The sequence below is a fragment of the Pangasianodon hypophthalmus genome, chromosome 25 (assembly GCF_027358585.1).
Source record: "Pangasianodon hypophthalmus isolate fPanHyp1 chromosome 25, fPanHyp1.pri, whole genome shotgun sequence".
Taxonomy (NCBI): Eukaryota; Metazoa; Chordata; class Actinopteri; order Siluriformes; family Pangasiidae; genus Pangasianodon; species Pangasianodon hypophthalmus.
Genome location: NC_069734.1, coordinates 11360230 through 11380360, shown reverse-complemented (window position 1 = coordinate 11380360; position 20131 = coordinate 11360230). Strand labels below are relative to the sequence as shown.

Genomic DNA, 20131 nt, shown 5'->3' with positions numbered 1-20131 from the left:
GTTTGGTGCAAAAAGTGAATTAGTTTTAAGCACTGAGCATATAAATATGGAATTTACGATTTCTAACTTTTCTGATATGACAGTTAGCGGAACAGAATTACGCTGTGAATGGATTAGCCATTCAGAAACAGAAAGAAACAACCTCCTGTATCACAAAGGTTTAAAAATAAATGTGTTGTAAGCATAATGTTTGCTACAGATGAATAAAACAACATAGAGCCTATTGTTTGATCACATCGTAATTCTTATTAAGAGGATTATGCTTGGAGGATTGTGAATAATTTACTGAGATATATATATATATATATATATATATGTATACACACACACGCACCAATCACCCATAACATTAAAACCACCTGCCTAATATTGTGTAGGTCCCCCTTGTGCTGCCAAAACCCTTCAAGGCATGGGCTCCACAAGACCTCTGAAGGTGTGCTGTGGAATCTGTGGTATCCTTCCTTGGACCACTTTTGGTAGGTAACCACTTCATACCGCGAACACCCCACATGACCTGACAATTTGGAGATGTGTCTCTGACCCAGTCATCTAGCCATCACAATTTGGCCCTTGTCAAAGTTGCTCAAATCCTTATTCTTGCCCATTTTCCCCGCTTCCAACACATCAACTTCAAGAACTGACTGCTCATTTGCTGCCCAATACATCTCATCCCTTGACATGTGCCATTGTTATGAGATAATCAATGTTATTCACGTCACCTGTCGGTGGTTTTAATGTTATGGCTGATCGATGTGTGTGTGTGTATATATATGAAACAGCATGGCTTGGAAAGTAGTTTTAGCTGTAACATGAACGACTGATTAATATTAACGCACTCATTCTAATATGTTATTTTTTCTATAGTGCTCATACACAGGGACTTGTACAGCAGACACTCCACATAATCTAAGAATAATAATAAAAATGGAATTTTTTTAATCCCTAATGTGTTGACATCTTTTGTTAGTATGACTGTTTACTGCGGCTATAACATAAGTGAGAACAACATGTGTCTTGGATGTTCCACAACATTAAATCTAACTATAAACTGTTTAAATGTGCAACATTTCACACATTAATAAATTAAACATTGTAATTGTTGGCAAATTGTTGTGGTGTAAGTGGAATAACACACAGAGTAAATTATGAAAATAATTTACTCTGCTTTACCCCCCGGCATGCATTATGTGTGCATTATGCACACACACCCTTGCTCCTCTGCAACTTTGTTTTTCATGCAATAGCCCAAGTTAGCATCTTTGTACAAGTACACACATTTAGTAATCACATCACGTCTCAAAAACATTCAGCTCTCTCCCCCTCTCCCTCTTTCTCTCTCTCTCTTTCCATTTAACAGAGGGCATGAACCTGCCTCTCACACTCATGTCCACTCCCTCATATTGCAGACCCTTGGCTGGCTTCTAGATAAGCGCAGCTTCATTCTCCCTCTTTATTTAGATGTATGAGAAACAGCAAAACAGCCTACAGGGCCAAAGCTTGCTGAGATTATTTTACATTCAGAGGATACATTCTCATTTCTACCGTATTTCTCTCTGCCAATGCCATACAAAAAAAACCCTCCTGAGAGAAATAGACTGAGAGAGAGAGAGAGAGAGAGAGAGAGAGAGACGAAATGAGACACAGAGACTGGAGAAATAAGAAGGAGCAGGCAATAAGCATTGCATAAATACTGCATCAACACTGGCTGAAGGGTCCAGTTCAATAAAACATGAAGCTTTTGTCTGTGCAGCTTGAACACTCAAGACCTGAAGCGGCCACGTCTTGTTTTCATGGCTGGCATACAATAGACATCAGAATTAATCTGAATTCATACAAATAATAAAAAAAAAAGTCCAAACTTCTGAAAACAAATATGTAAAACTAAATACGTTAAAAAAAAAATGTTTTTACACTTGCTTGAGGTGGGAATGTTGCTCTATTAATAAAGATGAGATGCAAAAAAGAGTGATAGAGACTTTTTTTCAAATAAAAGTTTTACCTGATTTAATTAACCCGAGCAACATTAAATGTCACTGTGACCCTGACCAGGATAAGGTAGATATGTAAGACAAATGAATGAATATCAAATGTCAAATTTATTTATTTTTTTTTATTTTATTTTTCAAATTTATTATTCAAAACAGCTGTGCACTTTGGTGGTGTAGTTTTTTTCCTCCTAATCACTTTCACACCTTCAGGAATTTTGCATGACCGTAATTAACAAAAAAGGCAAATTCATTCGCATTTTCTTTTGGTAACTTTTTAGAAATTTGTTAAAGATTGTGAAATGAAACTTTGAATGGAAACCCAGTAATAGAGAGAAACAGGCAAAGATGCAGTGTTAATGGGTTGCTGTAGGAAAAATAGAGCTTAAGTGGAGTGCACACTTTTAAGAATAGAAAGAGAGAGTGGGAGAGAGAGACATAGAAAGAAACAGAAAAACAAGATAGAAAAAAGTGAGAGACAGAAAGAGCCCAAAAGAAAATTAGAGAGAGAAAGTGGAGGGAGACAAAGATAGATGTAGCAAAGAGAAAAAAATACAGAGAAAATAAAAAATGTGGTAGAGTGATAGAGAAGGAGAGTGGTGAGAGGAAAAAAACAGAAATGGAAAGAGAGGACAAAAAGCAAGATACAAAGAAACAGAGAGAATGAGGGAGAAAAGGAGAGAGAGGAGAGTGACAGAAAAATTAGTGAGAACAGAGTAGAGATGTTGCTTTAAAAGCCCCTTATTATTTATGTATAAGGCCATTTGAAAGATGAGAAAATCCCCTATATCACTGATGGACACAAAGCCTGCATGAACAAAAAACATTTTTTTCTCCAATGCAAACAAATTTTTCATAGCTTGATAGAAAGTAGTTTCAGCTCTCACATGCAGACTGGTGTTCTGACCATGTTAATGTCCATCAAAACAGAAGAAGAGAGAGCAAGAAAGAGAGAGAGAGAGAGAGAGAGAGATGGAGTGGCAGTGAAGCGTTGCCATGGTTTCATTTGGAATGGCTTTTGATGGATGAGGCAGATTTGCAGATTTGAGTCCAGTGGAAGAGTTTCAGCTGTAAAGCTCCACCCCCTGTGGAGCTGAGAGTGTGAGTCTGCTTAGAGGTAGGGCTACTTCTGCAGTACTGACACACATCCACACTCTTAGGGTTTGCATATAGTTCTTGTCTAACTGCACAAACATGTTCCACACAGCTGCTATATGAGAGGTACTATTCGCTGTGTAATTTTGTGCATCTGCAGGAATTAAAAACAATATGCATTATGTGGCAGGCCAATCTTTAACAAACCTGACCAGGTTTCTATGTTGATCTGTAATGTTATAATGTTGACAAGCATACTTGTTGCTGTAGAGTAGCATAGAGACGTCACAGGTCATATGTTGATCTTTTCAAAACATTCCGACACTGTTGCTGTTGTTGTCATGGTTTGCTCAGTCTGCTGCTGACATTGTGCTGCCACCGTTCATGTCAGCATTGCATATGGAGTGTTAATAACCCACTGAATCAGACAATTGACCAAGCAAGTGCAGGACACATGGGCAGGGACCTAGCGTACAACTAGTTAAAATAAGGGTAACTCTGGTCCTACTGTCCCATCCTATCTGCAGTTGCTTGAACTCATAAACAGGCAAGACCAGAAAACAGCGGAGGAGAGAAAGTGGATGCATGGGGAAAGGCATGTAAAAACAAAGATGTAACCAGCATCCTGATCTCTGTGTGCCAGATTTCACATTATGGGGTCCACATGGAGCTGGTTTCCTTCCCATCTGTCACAGAGTGTGTTTCCTCACAAAGGGCTAATTCGGACCCTAGCTTAACACTGCATTGGCAAGATAAACAGCCCTGGGATCTCTGATGTATGCTGGCCAATCTGGCAACCCCTGTTTAATTAAAATTGATTCTGAGAATATATCCATTTTCATATCCAAGTTTCATGCTTTTCTACATCAAATAAAAAGTTCTGAAGAAAAACCCACTAACAAACTAGTCACTTTGATTCAGCAGCAGGGCATCATAAAGCATTCACAAATGCACTTGCAGTTGGCATGGAGCGTGGCAGCTAAAATGCTGTCGTCCTAGCACACAGAGAAGGAAGGAGATTACACCCTGCCACTACTAATCCCATAAACACTGATTAGACAACAGCTCCTGGGGTGTAAACAAACAAATCTCATCACAACTCATAAAAATAGGACTCAGCCATATTACGTGACAGAGCCACTGGAAAATGCAAGCAATGCCAATCTTTGGGAAAGAGGGAAAGGTTATAGGTTTGAATCAGAACAAGGTTTAGACAGAGAGCTCCAGCTTTAAATTCCTTCTTACAATAGTAATAAAACAGAAAAGCCCTGTCCCCTCTGAGCCTCACACAGGATTATCAGGGACTCCACATTGTTACTAAGTCTTTCACATGAGCAAAATAGTACGTCTTGTCCATTTTATGGGTTTGCCTTAAAGAATATGCAGTTTTACCCTAAGGTGCAAAATCCAGGGTTATGTCAATGCAAATCGATTAATTTTGCTCCCACAGTATGATTTACTAATCCTAAAAGCCTCTTCCAGGACAGCAATTGAGTGCGCAAATTAGTACAACCAAACAGCAGGTGTTACACTTGGGGAAGCCTGTTTCTTCTGGATAAACACTAAATTAAGAAATTTACTCTACTATTGAGAAAGTTTATCTAAATCATGACTTAGTGTCTCAAAACAATCAGGATATTTGCCAAAATTATGACTTATTGCTGCAGTAAATACTAGATATTCACCACATGTTCACACCTCCAAAGCCAAGAGGTTTACTTTCACATATACCTTATTAACAGAAAACACTCATGTCTCACTGCCTTTAATCACTGTTTTACTTGAGTTTCATTTTGAATCTTAAAGCAAAATGCCTCATTTAAATATTATTTATCACCCCTAGTATACATGTGACACCATTCAGACAATTACTCTTTGTAAATCACTCACAACATGCCCACTAACTGTGCACACAATTTATCTGATTGCACATGGAGAATACTACTACTATTTGTTTTTATATTCAATATATTATATTAATGTTTTTATATTCAAGTAGTGCACACCATAGATTTGCAGGAGTTAGCTTAGTTAGGGATATACAATTGTAACAAAATTTACCAGATTTACCATGATTTACCAGAGGTCTGTAAAGGAAGGACAGGAAACAGGCTCTGCACCTTAGATGCCCTTTGAGCATTTTGGGCTTCAGAGTGTCACTCAAGGACCCAGACATGGTAGGAAGAACAGGAAAATTAGCGCTACTTCAGCTGCAGGCTCAGGTGAGTCAACCAGATTTGTCTGACCCCAGACAGAACCCATCATTTTTACCCACTTCTGGGTGTCTCAGCAAAAATAATGCATCATGTTGATCCACCACCAATATGCACATTAATAAAACTCTCGTTGTATTCTTGGCTCTCTGAAATAACTGGTATAGTCTGACTCTGTACCTTTACTCGGCTCACGGCTTCCTGTGCCTGCATCATGCGGATGTTTTTAGATGGGTTTCTCTCTGACAGCAGCTGTGTGGAACCCAGGTAGTTGGCAGCGAAGATGATCCCATCAATGAGGTCCTCAGGCTCACACGGCCCTGGCACTGATTGAATTCAAACACAAAAAAGATTAAATGCTGGAAAACTTTACCTCATGTAACATGTAACACCTTTACCTTGACCTCATCTCTGCTAGACCTAGAGTGTTTAAAGCATTAGGAAGCAGTATAACTGTTATGAGTCTTAAACTCAAAACTTACTGTCCATAAAATATGGCAACCTGAGATATGGGAGTGGGATTATGGCTGTTGCTAAAACAGAACCACTGGGATTAAATTGACTGTAATTTGGAGGTGTAAATTCTGTAACACCCAAGAAACCCAAAAAACATGAGCAGTCAGTAAGTAGTTGTGTTAGATCTCACAATCCTAGCACCATCTGGCTAAAATAACTTATATCAATTAGCTTTTCCCGGCTGTGTGAAAAGCAAGCATCCTTGTAATAAAAGTGCAAAGAAAATGGAAATAAGCTACTCTTTTATTCTTTCAGTTCTGTTTCTAGGGTCCTGCTTTCACCAATTGTCCTTGTTCTCATGTGCATGCTGCTAAGGAACACAGTTACAATCTATAAAGGGTTTTCTTCAAGAGGTATCTTCAAGTGGAGATATCCTCATCTACAAAAAAAAACATTTTTTAAACATTTTACAATATTCTCAGTCATTATGCAAAAAATGCATAAAAATGACTTTTCTTCAGTGTCTGCTTCTTTTATTATGGCACTATGTCCCATGTAGTTTACATTTTATTTTTGCTGTAGAGATGAAATGATTTGAAGTATTTTTTGCCTTTTGAACAGATCACTGGAGGCAGATAAGAGGGAAGTACAAAGTGGCCACTCACCATCGACAAAGCTGGGGAAAGATGCTGTCTTCTTTGATGGCTGGGAAACAAGAAGAAACATCCAAATTATAAATGAAGACGAAACGTGTGTATAATGAGCTTGGCTACTAAAACTGAATTAAAACACTCTAACAAGTTCATTGCTTTTCTTTTACTTAAAAAACATCAGGACAAAACTCCAACAAAACAAAATGGAAACAAGAAGCCTTGGTGAACATACAGAACAAATACTCAATTCTAATTGGTGAACGGCCCATGACCAAGTCAGCCGATCTTAGATCAGCGCACAAGACATACAGGGTCATGTCAATTATTCAGCCTCTGATCTCTACAGGTTTGTGGTGAGGTCTCTGAGTGAGAGATACCGCAGTGGACTGAGTAATAGCAATCATTTGTAACAGCCATCCAAATGGAAAGTCAGCACTGAGAGAGTATCCATGCCCATTAAATGCAGTTTAAGAGAAGAGCCCCAAAGCTGCATCAGTCAGGGTAATTAAATAAAGGCCATGCAGGAAGAGATGTATAGCTTCTTAGAAATAAACAGCCATCTGTCCTTGGCTGTGCTTCTCTTTTCTCAGATCCATGCACAGTGACCTAGAAACCTCCCCACTAGATTACACTGCATAAAAATAAAGTATACCAAGTTCTGCATCCCAAGCTACCTAAGAAAAAAAGTGCTACATAAAATACAGGATCCTGAAAAACAAAATAAAGGACACTGCTTTTGCAAATTACCCCACAAATTGAGACAGACCAGTGGAGCACTCACAGAAAGGACCTTGAGAAGATGAAGACCTCTCCAGTCAAATACAACACCCAGCAGCTTTAATAGAGATATTGCTCGGTGAGGAGCCAAATTTGCAGACTTTGTTTGAATGCATCTGAATACAAATGACACACTAATTATTCTCAAGGCAATTACCCATAAGAATGACTCTACTCGAACAATTTCTGCTCATCCAACATGTGCTACAGTAGCTGAAATTAACACATTACACTGTATAACTCTAAGAGACCAAAGTATCTGATTTTCTTCAGCTATTTAATCTAGAAAAGCCAACTTGTGTGTGTGTGTGTGTGTGTGTGTGTGTGAAAGGTCTCTTACCTACATCAACAGTGAGATATGTAATTTCTTTGCTCAAATAACACCGAGAAACAGGAAAACAAGACACTAGCAAACAACACTAGCTAAAGGTGCCATTTGTAATTTTTAAAAAGTGTTTCGATGCCTGTAATAATTATACACCTCATATTACACACAGATGACAAATTCAAGGAAAAACTATTGTCTCTGTTATGGTGTGAGCGCATTTTACTGGCATGGTTTGGCTCCACTTGTACCCTTAGGTACAAGGAAGGGTCACTTCAAATCAATACAAAATTGTTCGGACTGATCACCTTTATCCTATGATGAAACATTTCAATCCTGATGGAAGTGGTCCCTTTTGGGATGACTCCGAACCCCATTCTTCACAGGGCACAAAAGCTCACTGAATGGATCGATGAAAAATAAGAAATGTATATATATATGTATATATTGTGTGTATATACAGTACTGTGCAAAAGTCTTTGGCACTCTATTTGTTTTTAGTACAAACTTTGTTATATATTTTTAATTTTATGAATTCTAGACTCTAGAACATTTTAGAGTTCCAAACATTAGTTTTCCAGCACAAAATTAAATGTTACATTTTACAATTTACATTTTATGTAAAAAATGTTTGTATGTCAGTAAAGAAAGGCTCATATTACGTAAGAGGCTACTTTTCAGACAAAAAAACATGAAGGCTGCTGGGTTTTGCTACAAAAATAAGAAGCAAGTGCACCAGTCAGTCTCCAGAAGAACTGTGACTGGTTCTGCAAAATGCTCAGTAAAATCTACAGCTAATTTCTTTATAAAACTGCACAAATTGTACTTGTGACTACTAATATTTTTTTTTTTTTTTTACCAAATATAGACTTCATTTTCATTTATTACTGTTTTCTTCTCTTTATAGTATTTCTTTTTAATGTAGAAACATTTAATTTCATTATTTTTGAAGGGATCTTTATGCCTAAACCTTAGTATATATACAGTGGATATAAAAAGTCTACACACCCCTGTTAAAATGCCAGGTTTCTGGTGATGTAAAAAATGAAACCAAGATAAATCATTTCAGAACTTTTTCCACCTTTAATGTGACCTATAACCTGTACAACTCATCCGAAAAACAAACTGAAATCTTTTAGGGGGGGCGAGTAAAAATAAAAAAACAAAATAATGTGGTTGCATAAGTGTGCACACCCTCTTATACCTGGGGATGTGGCTGTGTTCAGAATTAAGCAATCACATTCAAACTCATGTTAAATAGGAGGCAGTACACACCTGCCATCATTTAAAGTGCCTCTGATTAACCCCAAATAAAGTTCAGCTGTTGTAGTAGGCTTTTCCTGACATTTTCTTAGTCGCATCTTACAGCAAAAGCCATGGTCCACAGAGAGCTTCCACAGCATCAGAGGGATCTGATTATTAAAAGGTATCAGTCAGGAGAAGGGTACAAAAGAATTTCCGAGGCATTAGATATGCCATGGAACACAGTGAAGATCATAATCATCAAGTGGAGAAAATGTGGCGCAACAGCGACATTACCAAGAACTGGACGTCCCTCCAAAATTGATGAAAAGACGAGAAGAAAACTGGTCAGGGAGGCTGCCAAGAGGCCTACAGCAACATTAAAGGAGCTGCAGGAATTTCTGGCAAGCACTGGCTGTGTAGTACATGTGACAACAATCTCCCATATTTTTCATATGTCTGGGCTATGGGGTAGGGTGGCAAGATGGAAGCCTTTTCTTACAAAGAAAAACATCCAAGCCTGGCTAAATTTTGCAAAAACACATTTGAAGTCTCCCAAAAGCATGTGGGAAAATGTGTTACGGTCTGATGAAACCAAGGTTGAACTTTTTGGCCATAATTTCAAAAAGTATGTTTGGCGCAAAAAGAACACTGCACATCACCAGAAGAACACCATACCCACAGTGAAGCATGGTGGTGGCAGCATCATGCTTTGGGGCTGTTTTTCTTCAGCTGGAACTGGGGCCTTATTCAAGGTGGAGGAAATTATGAACAGTTCCAAATACCAGTCAATATTGGCACAAAACCTTCAGGCTTCTGCTAGAAAGCTGAAGATGAAGAAGAACTTCATCTTTCAGCACGACAACGACCCAAAGCATACATCCAAATCAACAAAAGAATGGCTTCACCAGAAGAAAATCTGTGGGGTGATCTGAAGAGGGTCGTCCACAGGAGATGCCCTCGCAATCTGACAGATTTGGAGCGTTTTTGCAATGTAGAGTGGGTGAATATTGCCAAGTCAAGATGTGCCATGCTGACAGACTCATAAAGACGGAGTGCTGTAATAAAATCAAAAGGTGCTTCAACAAAGTATTAGTTTAAGGGTGTGCACACTTATGCAACCACATTATTTTGTTTTTTTATTATTACTCACTCAACCTAAAAGGTTTCAGTATATATATTGAACACCAAAACACAAGAATATCTTTTGGACAATGGTGTTTATTCCTTCCAGCAAACTGTGGTCTAACACCTTTCTAAGACACTTTATGTTGGTTTTTCCTTCAATTTGTCTATAATTGTACAATAATCAGAAAAAAAAACTATGATTTGCCATTCAATGAATAAAGCTAGGTTGTTACTTTTAGCATTTTGTTTAAATTTTTCTGGCTCAGAAATAGCTCTATCTCCACCTGGCACAGAACGTCTTGTCTATGCTCCATTTCATTAAAAGGCAACTGATGAGATATATGTAGTTTCAACAGTGAGTCTGTGGTTTATTAGGGGGAAGAAGAATTGCTTGTGTTTCATTTCAGTTGCAATTCACCTTGCAGGCAGCAGAGAAAATCACAAACTGCTCCTTTAAGACTTGTCTCATGTTACTTATCTTATTCTACAAGCAGACAGACGTTCTTCCTTGATGATATGCATTATGAATAAAGTAGATTAAAGGAATCATAGTGGTTCTGTAGGTCAAAATTTAATGGATCCACCTCAGGGACGTTGTTGTTCTCCAGAGGTCCATTGAGATCGGAGCGTTGCTGTTTTCTTGGCTGCTCTGCACTGTTTGACACCTAGAGAGAGAGAGAGAGAGAGAGAGAGAGAGAGAGAGAAACGAAACAGGAAGAAGACCCCATCAGCACACTAGATGAGTTTCAGTGTGATTCCTCCAGGGATATAAACACTCTGGATTCCAGAGAAGCAATACAAAGCTTGTCAGATGACAAAAGATGAAGAATAGAAAAGATCAAAAGGAGAAGTGAAAAAAGCAATTTGACAGTTCCTGTAGGAAGCCCTTTGTGGCCTGTTCCTCAGTGGAATGGTCTGACCCATATCAACCCCAGTCACAGCTACACTAATTTCACTATGCGACAAAACCAACACACAGCAAAAAAGAAGGCAACAGCTTCTTGGTATATATACCTTTCCTGAAGCTTGAATGTTATCATGGACAGATAACTGCATGTCCAATAATAAATCTGTGGTCGGGTTATTTACACCTGTTTGTGGTCACAATCTAGCAGAAATGAAAAGTTTCTGAGGAGTGAAGCAAGGTGATTTGAGAATGTAGCAAGGTGTTTTCCAGTCCATGGCAGAACAGGCTGTGCTCCCAGAATCTCAAACAAGTTGCCTAACTGAAATTACTTGCTTACAGATTAGGGTTAAACTTGAGCCAGGGGAACTATATACTAATATGTGTATATCTTGTGATTATAGACCATTTCAAAGACGTAAACTAGTTATTCATTTAGTTACGGCGCATGTCTGTTCCTAGAACATTTCCCGTGGCACCATTTTAAATGTGAAGCTGTCAAAACAATATTACTAGCTGATATTTCTTGACTCTAAAAAAGCAAACAAATAAGACATACAAAAATTCACAATAAATGATCAATCGTGTGGAGAAGATGGAGCAGTCAAACACTGTCTAAAACGTACTCAACATAGCTCACTGCTAAGAAGGAAGCGGAAGTTCCAAGCATACTGTTATGGCTGAATGAGTTAGCTAGCCAGCTGGTTAGCTTTCTTGTTTGTCAAATGAATACATAACACAGCTGAGTATTCGACAGCTTAGTCAATGGCATGCAACTCATACCTCTAGATTAAAATATCTGTTAGACCCTGATATCGTTCATGACTTGTGTCACGTCCGCTTTTAAGTATGTAACATTTCACATTAGGTGAGTTAAAGAGTTTGCTCCGGATCCTGAAATTAGTGTTCAAGTTGTTCACTGTGCTTTGTCTTTTGTTATTTGATACACTTTGATTTCTGAAAGCAAGTTTGTTCCTGGCCCAAGGGAACATCCAACAACTGAACGAGATGGTCCTAATTTTAATTTGCACATCCTGTTATTTAATGTTTTTTCACTAGTGTTTTGTATGATGTTTATCAGCAACCAGATGTTTTAGAAACAGTGATATCACTTCCTACGCTCATGAATATTCACCTAAATTGCTACACATTGAGATTACGACATGCATCACAATAACTGATGAACCCATGATGTTTCATGGTTACAGATAAAGCAGTATTAATGTGCCTAAAAGATTTATCAAAACACCCACAGAAAAATTAGCTGTAACATCAGAGATGGTGTCACAGAACACTATAAATGAATAGTAGATTGTTTAGAGACACATTTGCATATTGCAAGCTTTTGCAATGTCAGTACTGAATACGCCAATATTGCAATTATAAGTATGGTGATGTCAGTGATTAGTTGCTAATAAAAAAAATTGCTGCTTTGAAACTCATAACGCAAACTAATTCAGTGTTCTTTCCAGAGCCATGCCCTCAAAACACAGCATCCCTAGAGAAGAAAGCATGAATGATACTGCAGAAGGAAGAGCTTATGGAATTGACAGGCAAGTGGAGACACCTCTTTGTCCTGACTGGTTCGAGTATTGGTAGTCCACATCATTTATTTTCAATTCTGTTTAAAGACTCTGTGGCACCACAGAGATAGGAGTTTCATCTCTGTGCAGATCTTTTATTAACTTCTGGAAAGTGAGGAGAACTTTGTCAAATATTACAATCACTAATCCTACCTGCATATATTGTGCAGCCCTAGATAAATAAATACTATAGATATGTCCTATGAATGTGCTTGTCAAGCAAAATGATGAACACAGATAATCCTTTCTGTCTCTAAATAATAAAAGACAAAATCAAGAAAAAAATGTTGTGTGTTTGTCCTGCTGCATTAGGTAAAATCTACCAGACATCAATCAATAAATTACAGGTTTGAGGTAAGTTGAAAGCACTTTGATTACACTGCCCTTGTCCTTCACAGACAATCACACAAGTACAATCTTTAGAAGATTGCATATTGCACCTCCAATCCTCTTTACAGAAAAAATGGCTTTACAATTTAGTGAATATACACTGAAACATATTTTCAGAAAGTACAATAAAACAGTAGAATGATATATATGTTCCAAAAAACAGACCTATTTGTGGAGAAGTTAATGTAGATTACACACGTCCGTATAGAATATGAACCCAATGAAAACGCAGTTCCGTTACATTACATAATGCACTAAACTCAATATCAGTACGTAAAGAGTAACTGAACTGTCTGAATGTACTCCCTTGTGATTTTTCAAAAGCAATATTTACTGTGACTTTCAATTCCCTATGTGCTAACTGTTGTCAGAATACTGGCTTTTGCAACAGAGTAGAGGCGGCACAGGGTAGAGTCAGTTAGTCCTCACCTCACCCATCCACTAATTCTTGGGACAAATTGGCCAGGGTTTTGGGTATTTATTATGAGAAATGTTTGTGGATGGGTCCTGCAGTAGTGAGGCACAGTGTGGAACATGCGCAGTGTTGGCTGGGGAGGACTCTGCCCCTCCACTCTTTGCGAGGATCCCCTCTGGGGATTTCTCCTTGAAGCAGTCGCACAGCGAGACCCTGAGGCACATGAGGATAATTGATGGGCAGCAAATTCAGCCTAATGTCATACTATCCCATCTGTATTTTTCAGTTATTAAGCATTGTGAAGTCACACTTCCTAGTTATCGCCCGAGTTTGGGATCCCAAAAGAGATCCTGACTGACCAGGGCACTTTCAAGTCATGCACCCTTTGCAAATTGTACAAATTATTAGGGATTAAATTGATTCACACCAGTGTTTACCGAGTTGAGAAGTAAACTATGAGGTCAAGCAAACATATAGAGACAAAACACTATAAATATACCACCTCAACCTCCTTAAACCATGGAGAGAGGTGGTTCTTGTGACTCTGGCAATTGTGGTTTCAAAGACAGAGGAGCTGGGACCAGAGATGCCCTCAAAAAACTGAGCTCATTCCACCCTGGTCCCATGTGGAGCCCAGTTCTTGGCATTCTAGATAGCAAGGTTGCCATGTTGCAAGGGGAATTTTCCAATGTGTTTTCACCCCTAACCAAGTGCACAAACCTCATAGAGCACCACATTGAGACTCCAGGCATGGCTGTACATGGCCACCCCTATCGTTCACCGAAACACAAGAAAAAGATAGTGTGGGAGGAAGTCAAGGCTATGGTTGACATGGAGGTAATCAAGGAGTCACACAGTGATTGGAGCAGATCTGTGGTTTTGGTGCCCAAGTCTGACAGGTCAGTCTGATTCTGTGTGGACTGATTCGGTGTGAAAAGTCAGTGTGGTGTCTAAATTTGATACATACTCAATGCCACACATTGATGAGCGGTTAGGAATGGCTCGCTTTTATTTGAGACTGGATTTAACCAAGGGGTGTTGGCAGATTCCCATGACTCCAACATCCCAAGAAAAATGGCTTTTTCCACTCCATTTGGGTTATACCAATTTTTCACCCGTCTGTTTGGTTTGTTTGCAGCCCCAGCAACATTTCAACATCTCGTAGACAGAATACTCTGCCTACACAGCACATATGCCACTGCCTACTTAGGTGACAAAATCATTAATGATTGGCAGGTCTGGAGCAGTGGACAAAGCCGTGCGAGAGGTAAAAGCGATTTTGTGTGTGTGTGTGTGTGTGTGTGTGTGTGTGTGTGTTGGGGCGGCACTGTTGCATTCTCCTGACTTTTCTCTCCCTCTTGTTCTGCAGACTGACTGTCAGAGGGCTGGGGGCTGTTTTTCCCCAGGTCGTAGACGGGGAGGACATCAGCCAAATGCTCACGGGAGGGACAGTAAGTACAGCATGATAAAGAAGGAGTGGGTGGTCCTCACCCCTACCGGGGCACCCTTTACCCTCTGTACAAATCATGCCCCACTCCAATGGCTCCACTGCATGAAGGATACCAATGTGCGGATCACTCACTGGTATCTGGCACTTCAGCCATTCAAGGTCGAGGTGGTCCACAGGCTAGGGGCACAGATGGTCGTGGTGGATTACCTCTCCTGCCAGGGCGGAGGGAGAGTCAGATGCAGGCCAGATGGCCCCCTGGTCTGATTCAGGTGGTGGTGGTATGTGGCAGTGGGGGCATGGTTGAGCGTTAGCTGCAGACGGCGAGGAGGTGAGTTGAACCGGTAGGTAAGACTGATGATTCTCACCTGTGTGTGATCATGGCCCTTTCAGGAGAAAAAGAGAATGCCATAAACCTGAGAGAGAGGAGGACAGAGCTGACAGACGTCTCACACACAGGGGCATTAGCTGTACTGTGAATGATCTGGAGCTGAGCTCAGATTCTTCTCCATCAAAAAAACTTTTAAAAACGTACTTCTAAATAGACTGTTTCTGTGCATTTTTATGCAGTTTTTTCTTGCATGTGAGGGCTAATTGCTTAAAAATGTGAAAATTGGAGAAGGAAGGAAGGGTTTGGATTTGATTTACCTTATAATCTGCAAATGAATAATCCAGCCACTCAATGTTTCAATCCAGCATCATATCAGATACCTAGTACCATTATTACTAGGCCTACATGAAGGAAAAATCCTCAAAACCCATAATACAATGGAAATTTCACAAATGAGAGTTGATAAATGGCTAACTACTCAACGTAACCAAGTAAATTTTCATAATCTGGTTGCAAATTCATTGCTGATGGACCTACTTGATATGAACCACAATTCCCACCTCAATGGTACAATGGTAAAACATGAGAAAATATTAAATATAAAATGAAGACAATGATTGAATTGTCTTTTAAAAATTATATTATCTGGTTAAATTTAGCCTACTTCAGTATTGTTACAACCCATCGACTCGGTTTAGCTGGCTACAATGCCATGCAAAGTATGTTAGCTGTCCGTATGCTCTGCTCATATCATGTTCACGTAACTTAGAACCCATATATGCATATACACAGCTTGTTTTCCTGGCTCAGCATGAGCGTAGGGCTGTCACGATTACATGATTAAATTTGAGTAGATTATTTTAAAAATTCCTCGATTACAATTTAAGGTTTTGAATATATGGTGGAGGCACTGCCAACTTGCATACCCATTTTATCCCGAAAATGATGTGTATGATATGTATGATGTATGTGATGTGTACAACATATTCGGTTCACATTTTGAAATTTTTTCACCACTTAAACATCCGTCAGAGTGGATAATTTAAAAGAAATGATCATTATTGCTGACCACATGTGAAGTAAATATGTGAATACAACGATATTTTCCAAATGTGCAAATTATTGTTCATCGCATGTTTCATAATAAGGTCATAACTCCCGCTTTGAGTTTGCACGTTTTCATGGTTACTTATCACACAAATCAAGGAATTATAATCACTGTAGCATTTCTATCGTAAAACAGTGGTCAAATATCAAATATTCAGATAGAATCTTTTGAATTATATATAGTTCGGTGAGATTAAATAATTATCTTAAGTGAACTTAGTTTTCACTCGAGTCTATTTTTATTGTGAATTTAAAAAAAAAATTCCCTCACACTAACTGACTGTGTGAGCTAGCGTTTGGCAGAATTGAGACCTGTCAGCCAATAACACACAAGTATTTCCACATATTTTCCAGTAAACCCTGTCTGAATGGTTTTGCCTCTGTTAACTGAAGATAAAATACAACACTCTATTCACAGAAGATACAAAAATTACAACACTGCTGTCTTCTTTTACTAGCGTTCAGTTACATAGTGACAAACCTCTCCAAGTGGAGAATTATTCAGGGCTAAAGAAAAAAATCTTTGGGGTTACCGCCCTGAATGCCCAGGCCAGGTTATGCCCCTGGTTGCACATATCACACTCGCATACCCACATATGCCAGAGCATAAGCTTGGAAGTTGTTGAGGAACCTGAGTGAGGCGAAAGCCCTGAAATATTGGGACAGTGTTTTATTTAGTTTTTTTTTCTGCTGCCTGTACAAAGCATGCTGAAAAGCTCTATTTGGAAAAATAGAGCCCAAAGCCCAAAGCTCTGTCAAAGCAAAATATATTCCCAGGGCACACACTGGGAATATATCCTAGATGGAACACAAATCCATCACAGTATAATTAAGACATTACAAAATAATTGCTCATATGAATCATCTACACATTTATGAAGCCCAGCCAAAGCCAAGATTTTTTTTTGCACTGAGCAGTTTGGAGATGTTTGGAAGAGATGGTATTTAAATTGACTTAATACTTAATAATTATGAACTTGTAATTATGAAGCTTGTTTAGCTTAGAAAACCACTGAAAAGTGAAGTTTTGTGAAAATTGTGAAGGTGATAATCTATTAGAAAAACTTGACTGTCATAGCTGTCACAACCGTAACAGTAATGCTATCACTGCTATGATGTCTGAAACAGGCATAGCCATCTAAAGACAATGTGAAGAAAATCATGTGCTATGACTCTCAATGAAGAGATAATCACAACCTCATTAACTATCTGGAAGAATGTTTGGTCTTATTTTTAGCTGTGTGTGACCCCCTTCTCTTACCTGTTCCCTGTTCTGCTCCTGTGCCCATCTCCTCCTCTCCTCCGGGGTGTGCAAGTGCCCTTTCGAGCCCCTCTGTGGCTGTGGGTTGTGCCCAGCAGGGGGGATGTTGAGAGTTTTGGGTCTGCCGTCATGGCGGTGTGGTGGGGGGTAAGGTGCTGGTTCGGCTTTGGGCTCAGCTTCAGCCTGGTAACACGCGGGAACAGGTGCCAGCTCCTCTGGGCTCTGATCAGCCCCACTGCTTAGGCTGCCCATGCTCATGCTCATCTTAATCTCAGCCACAATCTGATCAATGTCTTCCTCTGTCTCTTCACCTACCTCACCCTCTACAACCTTGTGGCCTGCATACATGGAGTTCCCATTGTCCTCTGGGGCATAGTAGTCCCCTGTGTAGACTGCTCTGTCTTGTTCCTCCTCTGGTTCGTCCTCTTCATTAGCACAGTACTCCTCACTCTCCTCATCATCCTCCTCTTGTTCCTGGGTTTGAGGAAGAACTTGGTCCTGGTGCTGGTACTGATGGTGTGGATGGTGATCAAGGACTGGTTCAGGTCTCCCGTCATATATCTGCTGGTCAGAGTCCTGCTCCAGAACTTCGCAGCGCACCTCACCCTCACCCTCTACCCACTCCTCCACTGCTTCTTGGCACTCGTCTGTGTCTGGGGGTGGCTCAGCATGCCCATACCTGCCCTCATTACAGTCCATCCCCTCCAGGTAACTGTCATCCTCCGGACAATAACGGATGTAGTATGTCACTCCCTCATCTTCTTCAGGCAGCCCTTCATCATAGTCCTCTTCATCCTCTGAGGTATTGTTGACGTAGTCAGAGCTCGAGTCTCCATCGAGGCTGTCTGGATGGCCATGGTAATTGGAGTGGGTATGATCTGGGGTGGCAGGATGGCTGCTGGGCAGGTCCACCTCCTCCTGGTCACAGTAAGGGGGTACGGGGGTTTCAGAGTCCTGTCGCTCTTCACACTCTTTGCTAGGATAAGGGGCAGGGCAGGGGCATGGTGCTGCAGCGTGAAGCTCTGCTGAGGCCATGCTGCTGCTGGCCCCAGGCCTCTTCCTCTGAGCCATAGAGAGAGCCACTCACTGGCCTTCCATCACTGGTGATCTTTAGTCCTGAGACACAAAATAAAATACATTACCATGAGTAGGGTTTTCTGCACACATTTGTGAGCTCACATCTTAGGTCTAGAAAACTACCAGTGATGGCCCCTTAACGCTTAATTGCTCCAGGAGCGCTGTACAATATTTGACCCTCTAGGTATATGTTAAACACAAAACACTTACCCTAAGCTACCAGAGAGTGAAAGCCACATAAAGCCATCACATCTTATTGAACTGCTGAACATGTAATAATGCTTCTAATCTGTGTGCCTAAGCTAACAACCAGCTGTGAATGGTTAGCACCACCATTCCTTCCACCCAGAGAGCAGGGCCAATTATGCTCTCTTAGACCACAAATGGCTGTGACATCACTGTGATTCAAGCTCACAATTTCCTGATGATACAATAAACACTTAAGCAGATGCACCACTCCAGAGTCTTTTGAGATGGTTCTATCTCTGTGCATCAGACCCTTAGCAGAGAGTGTGTTCAACTTCACCACTGATAGTGATAAGTCAAGTTAAATTAATTGTAGCCATGACCCCGTTTAGAAAATCATGCTGCCAAGTCACAAAAAACAAATAAAGATAGAACAAATAACACAAAACCAAATGCCTAGACAACAACGGACAATAACAAATGAGACCAAATTACACCCATAGACTCAAGCTCTGTTGAATCCCATCGATCCTCACAGCCAAGCAGCAATGCCTCACTCCTACACGGTAGGATGCTGGATCACTTTAACAGCTCAGTGACTGATCAATTACTATTACTGAGCTGGACAGACCTTCATTTACAAGGTTCATGTGTTGCGTGGCACGTCCATAGCACTGGGGCTGGACACCACCTTGCATTCAGACAAAATAAAAACACCTGCATTTATTTTTCTAACAGCCTAGAATAGCCTAAAATATGCAGGACAATGTCATCAATACATACAATCAATGTAGTCTAAGTACTTGCTGGTACTAGAGTGGGTGACAGGGTTGGTGGATAATTGATTAAAGCACAGTGAGCTGGGGAATGACATGGCGGGAGAGGCAGAATTAATCTTGTATCCAAGAATTCCAGTTGGAAAGGGTGTGGCAGTGATTGTAGTGAATTTATGTGCAAGTTCTTACTGTGCAGAGTTTCTGCTGTGTTATACGTGTATGGTGATAAACTGTACCTAATTTAAAAAGCTTCAATATCAGTGTAAGAAGATAAATTAGGTTAGGAATTCTTGATACACACTATTTAATCGAATCCAAATGAATGAGAAAAAGAGAACAAGAACACATTCTGTATTCTGAGTCACACTGTAATAAACACACACACACACACACACACACACACACACACACACTCTTACTGTGCCATCTCCACCAGCAGACTCTCAGAGGGGCTTTTGTTACTGCTTTCCACTGCTTCCCTCTCTCTCTCTCTCTCTCTCTCTCTCTCGCTCTGTGCCATTATTATGCCTTCCATCACCAGATATTACAGCTGATAATCACCCATATGCCTGCACAAAGTATGAACGTGGGGAGGACAGAGATTACCCCAGACACACACATACCAAGACACAGACTTACACACCACACTTACACTAACACTCCACAGAGTCTTTACACTCTGACCAAGCTCTGTCATATTACTTGTATCACCTTTCACAGCATGTCACCACTCTTAGATCACATTCTGTACACACCTCAAAAAAATAGCTCTCCAGGGAA

General features: G+C 40.0%; 1 protein-coding gene across 5 annotated transcripts in view; it reads right to left on the bottom strand.

Moving 5' to 3' along the window:
• Nucleotides 1-20131, bottom strand: part of apba2b (amyloid beta (A4) precursor protein-binding, family A, member 2b) — a 95797-nt gene that overhangs the window by 16899 nt on the left and 58767 nt on the right. For 4 of the 5 annotated variants that reach the window (XM_034299800.2, XM_034299803.2, XM_034299802.2 and 1 more), the window contains 4 exons: nt 17313-18428; nt 10459-10539; nt 6415-6454; nt 5474-5619 (listed from right to left, as the gene is read on the bottom strand). In XM_034299800.2, coding sequence (XP_034155691.2) covers nt 5474-5619; nt 6415-6454; nt 10459-10539; nt 17313-18383 — 1338 coding nt within the window. In that variant the 5' untranslated portion in view covers nt 18384-18428. The remainder of the gene's footprint in view (nt 1-5473; nt 5620-6414; nt 6455-10458; nt 10540-17312; nt 18429-20131) is intronic. The other variant, XM_034299804.2, reaches the window with a different exon arrangement.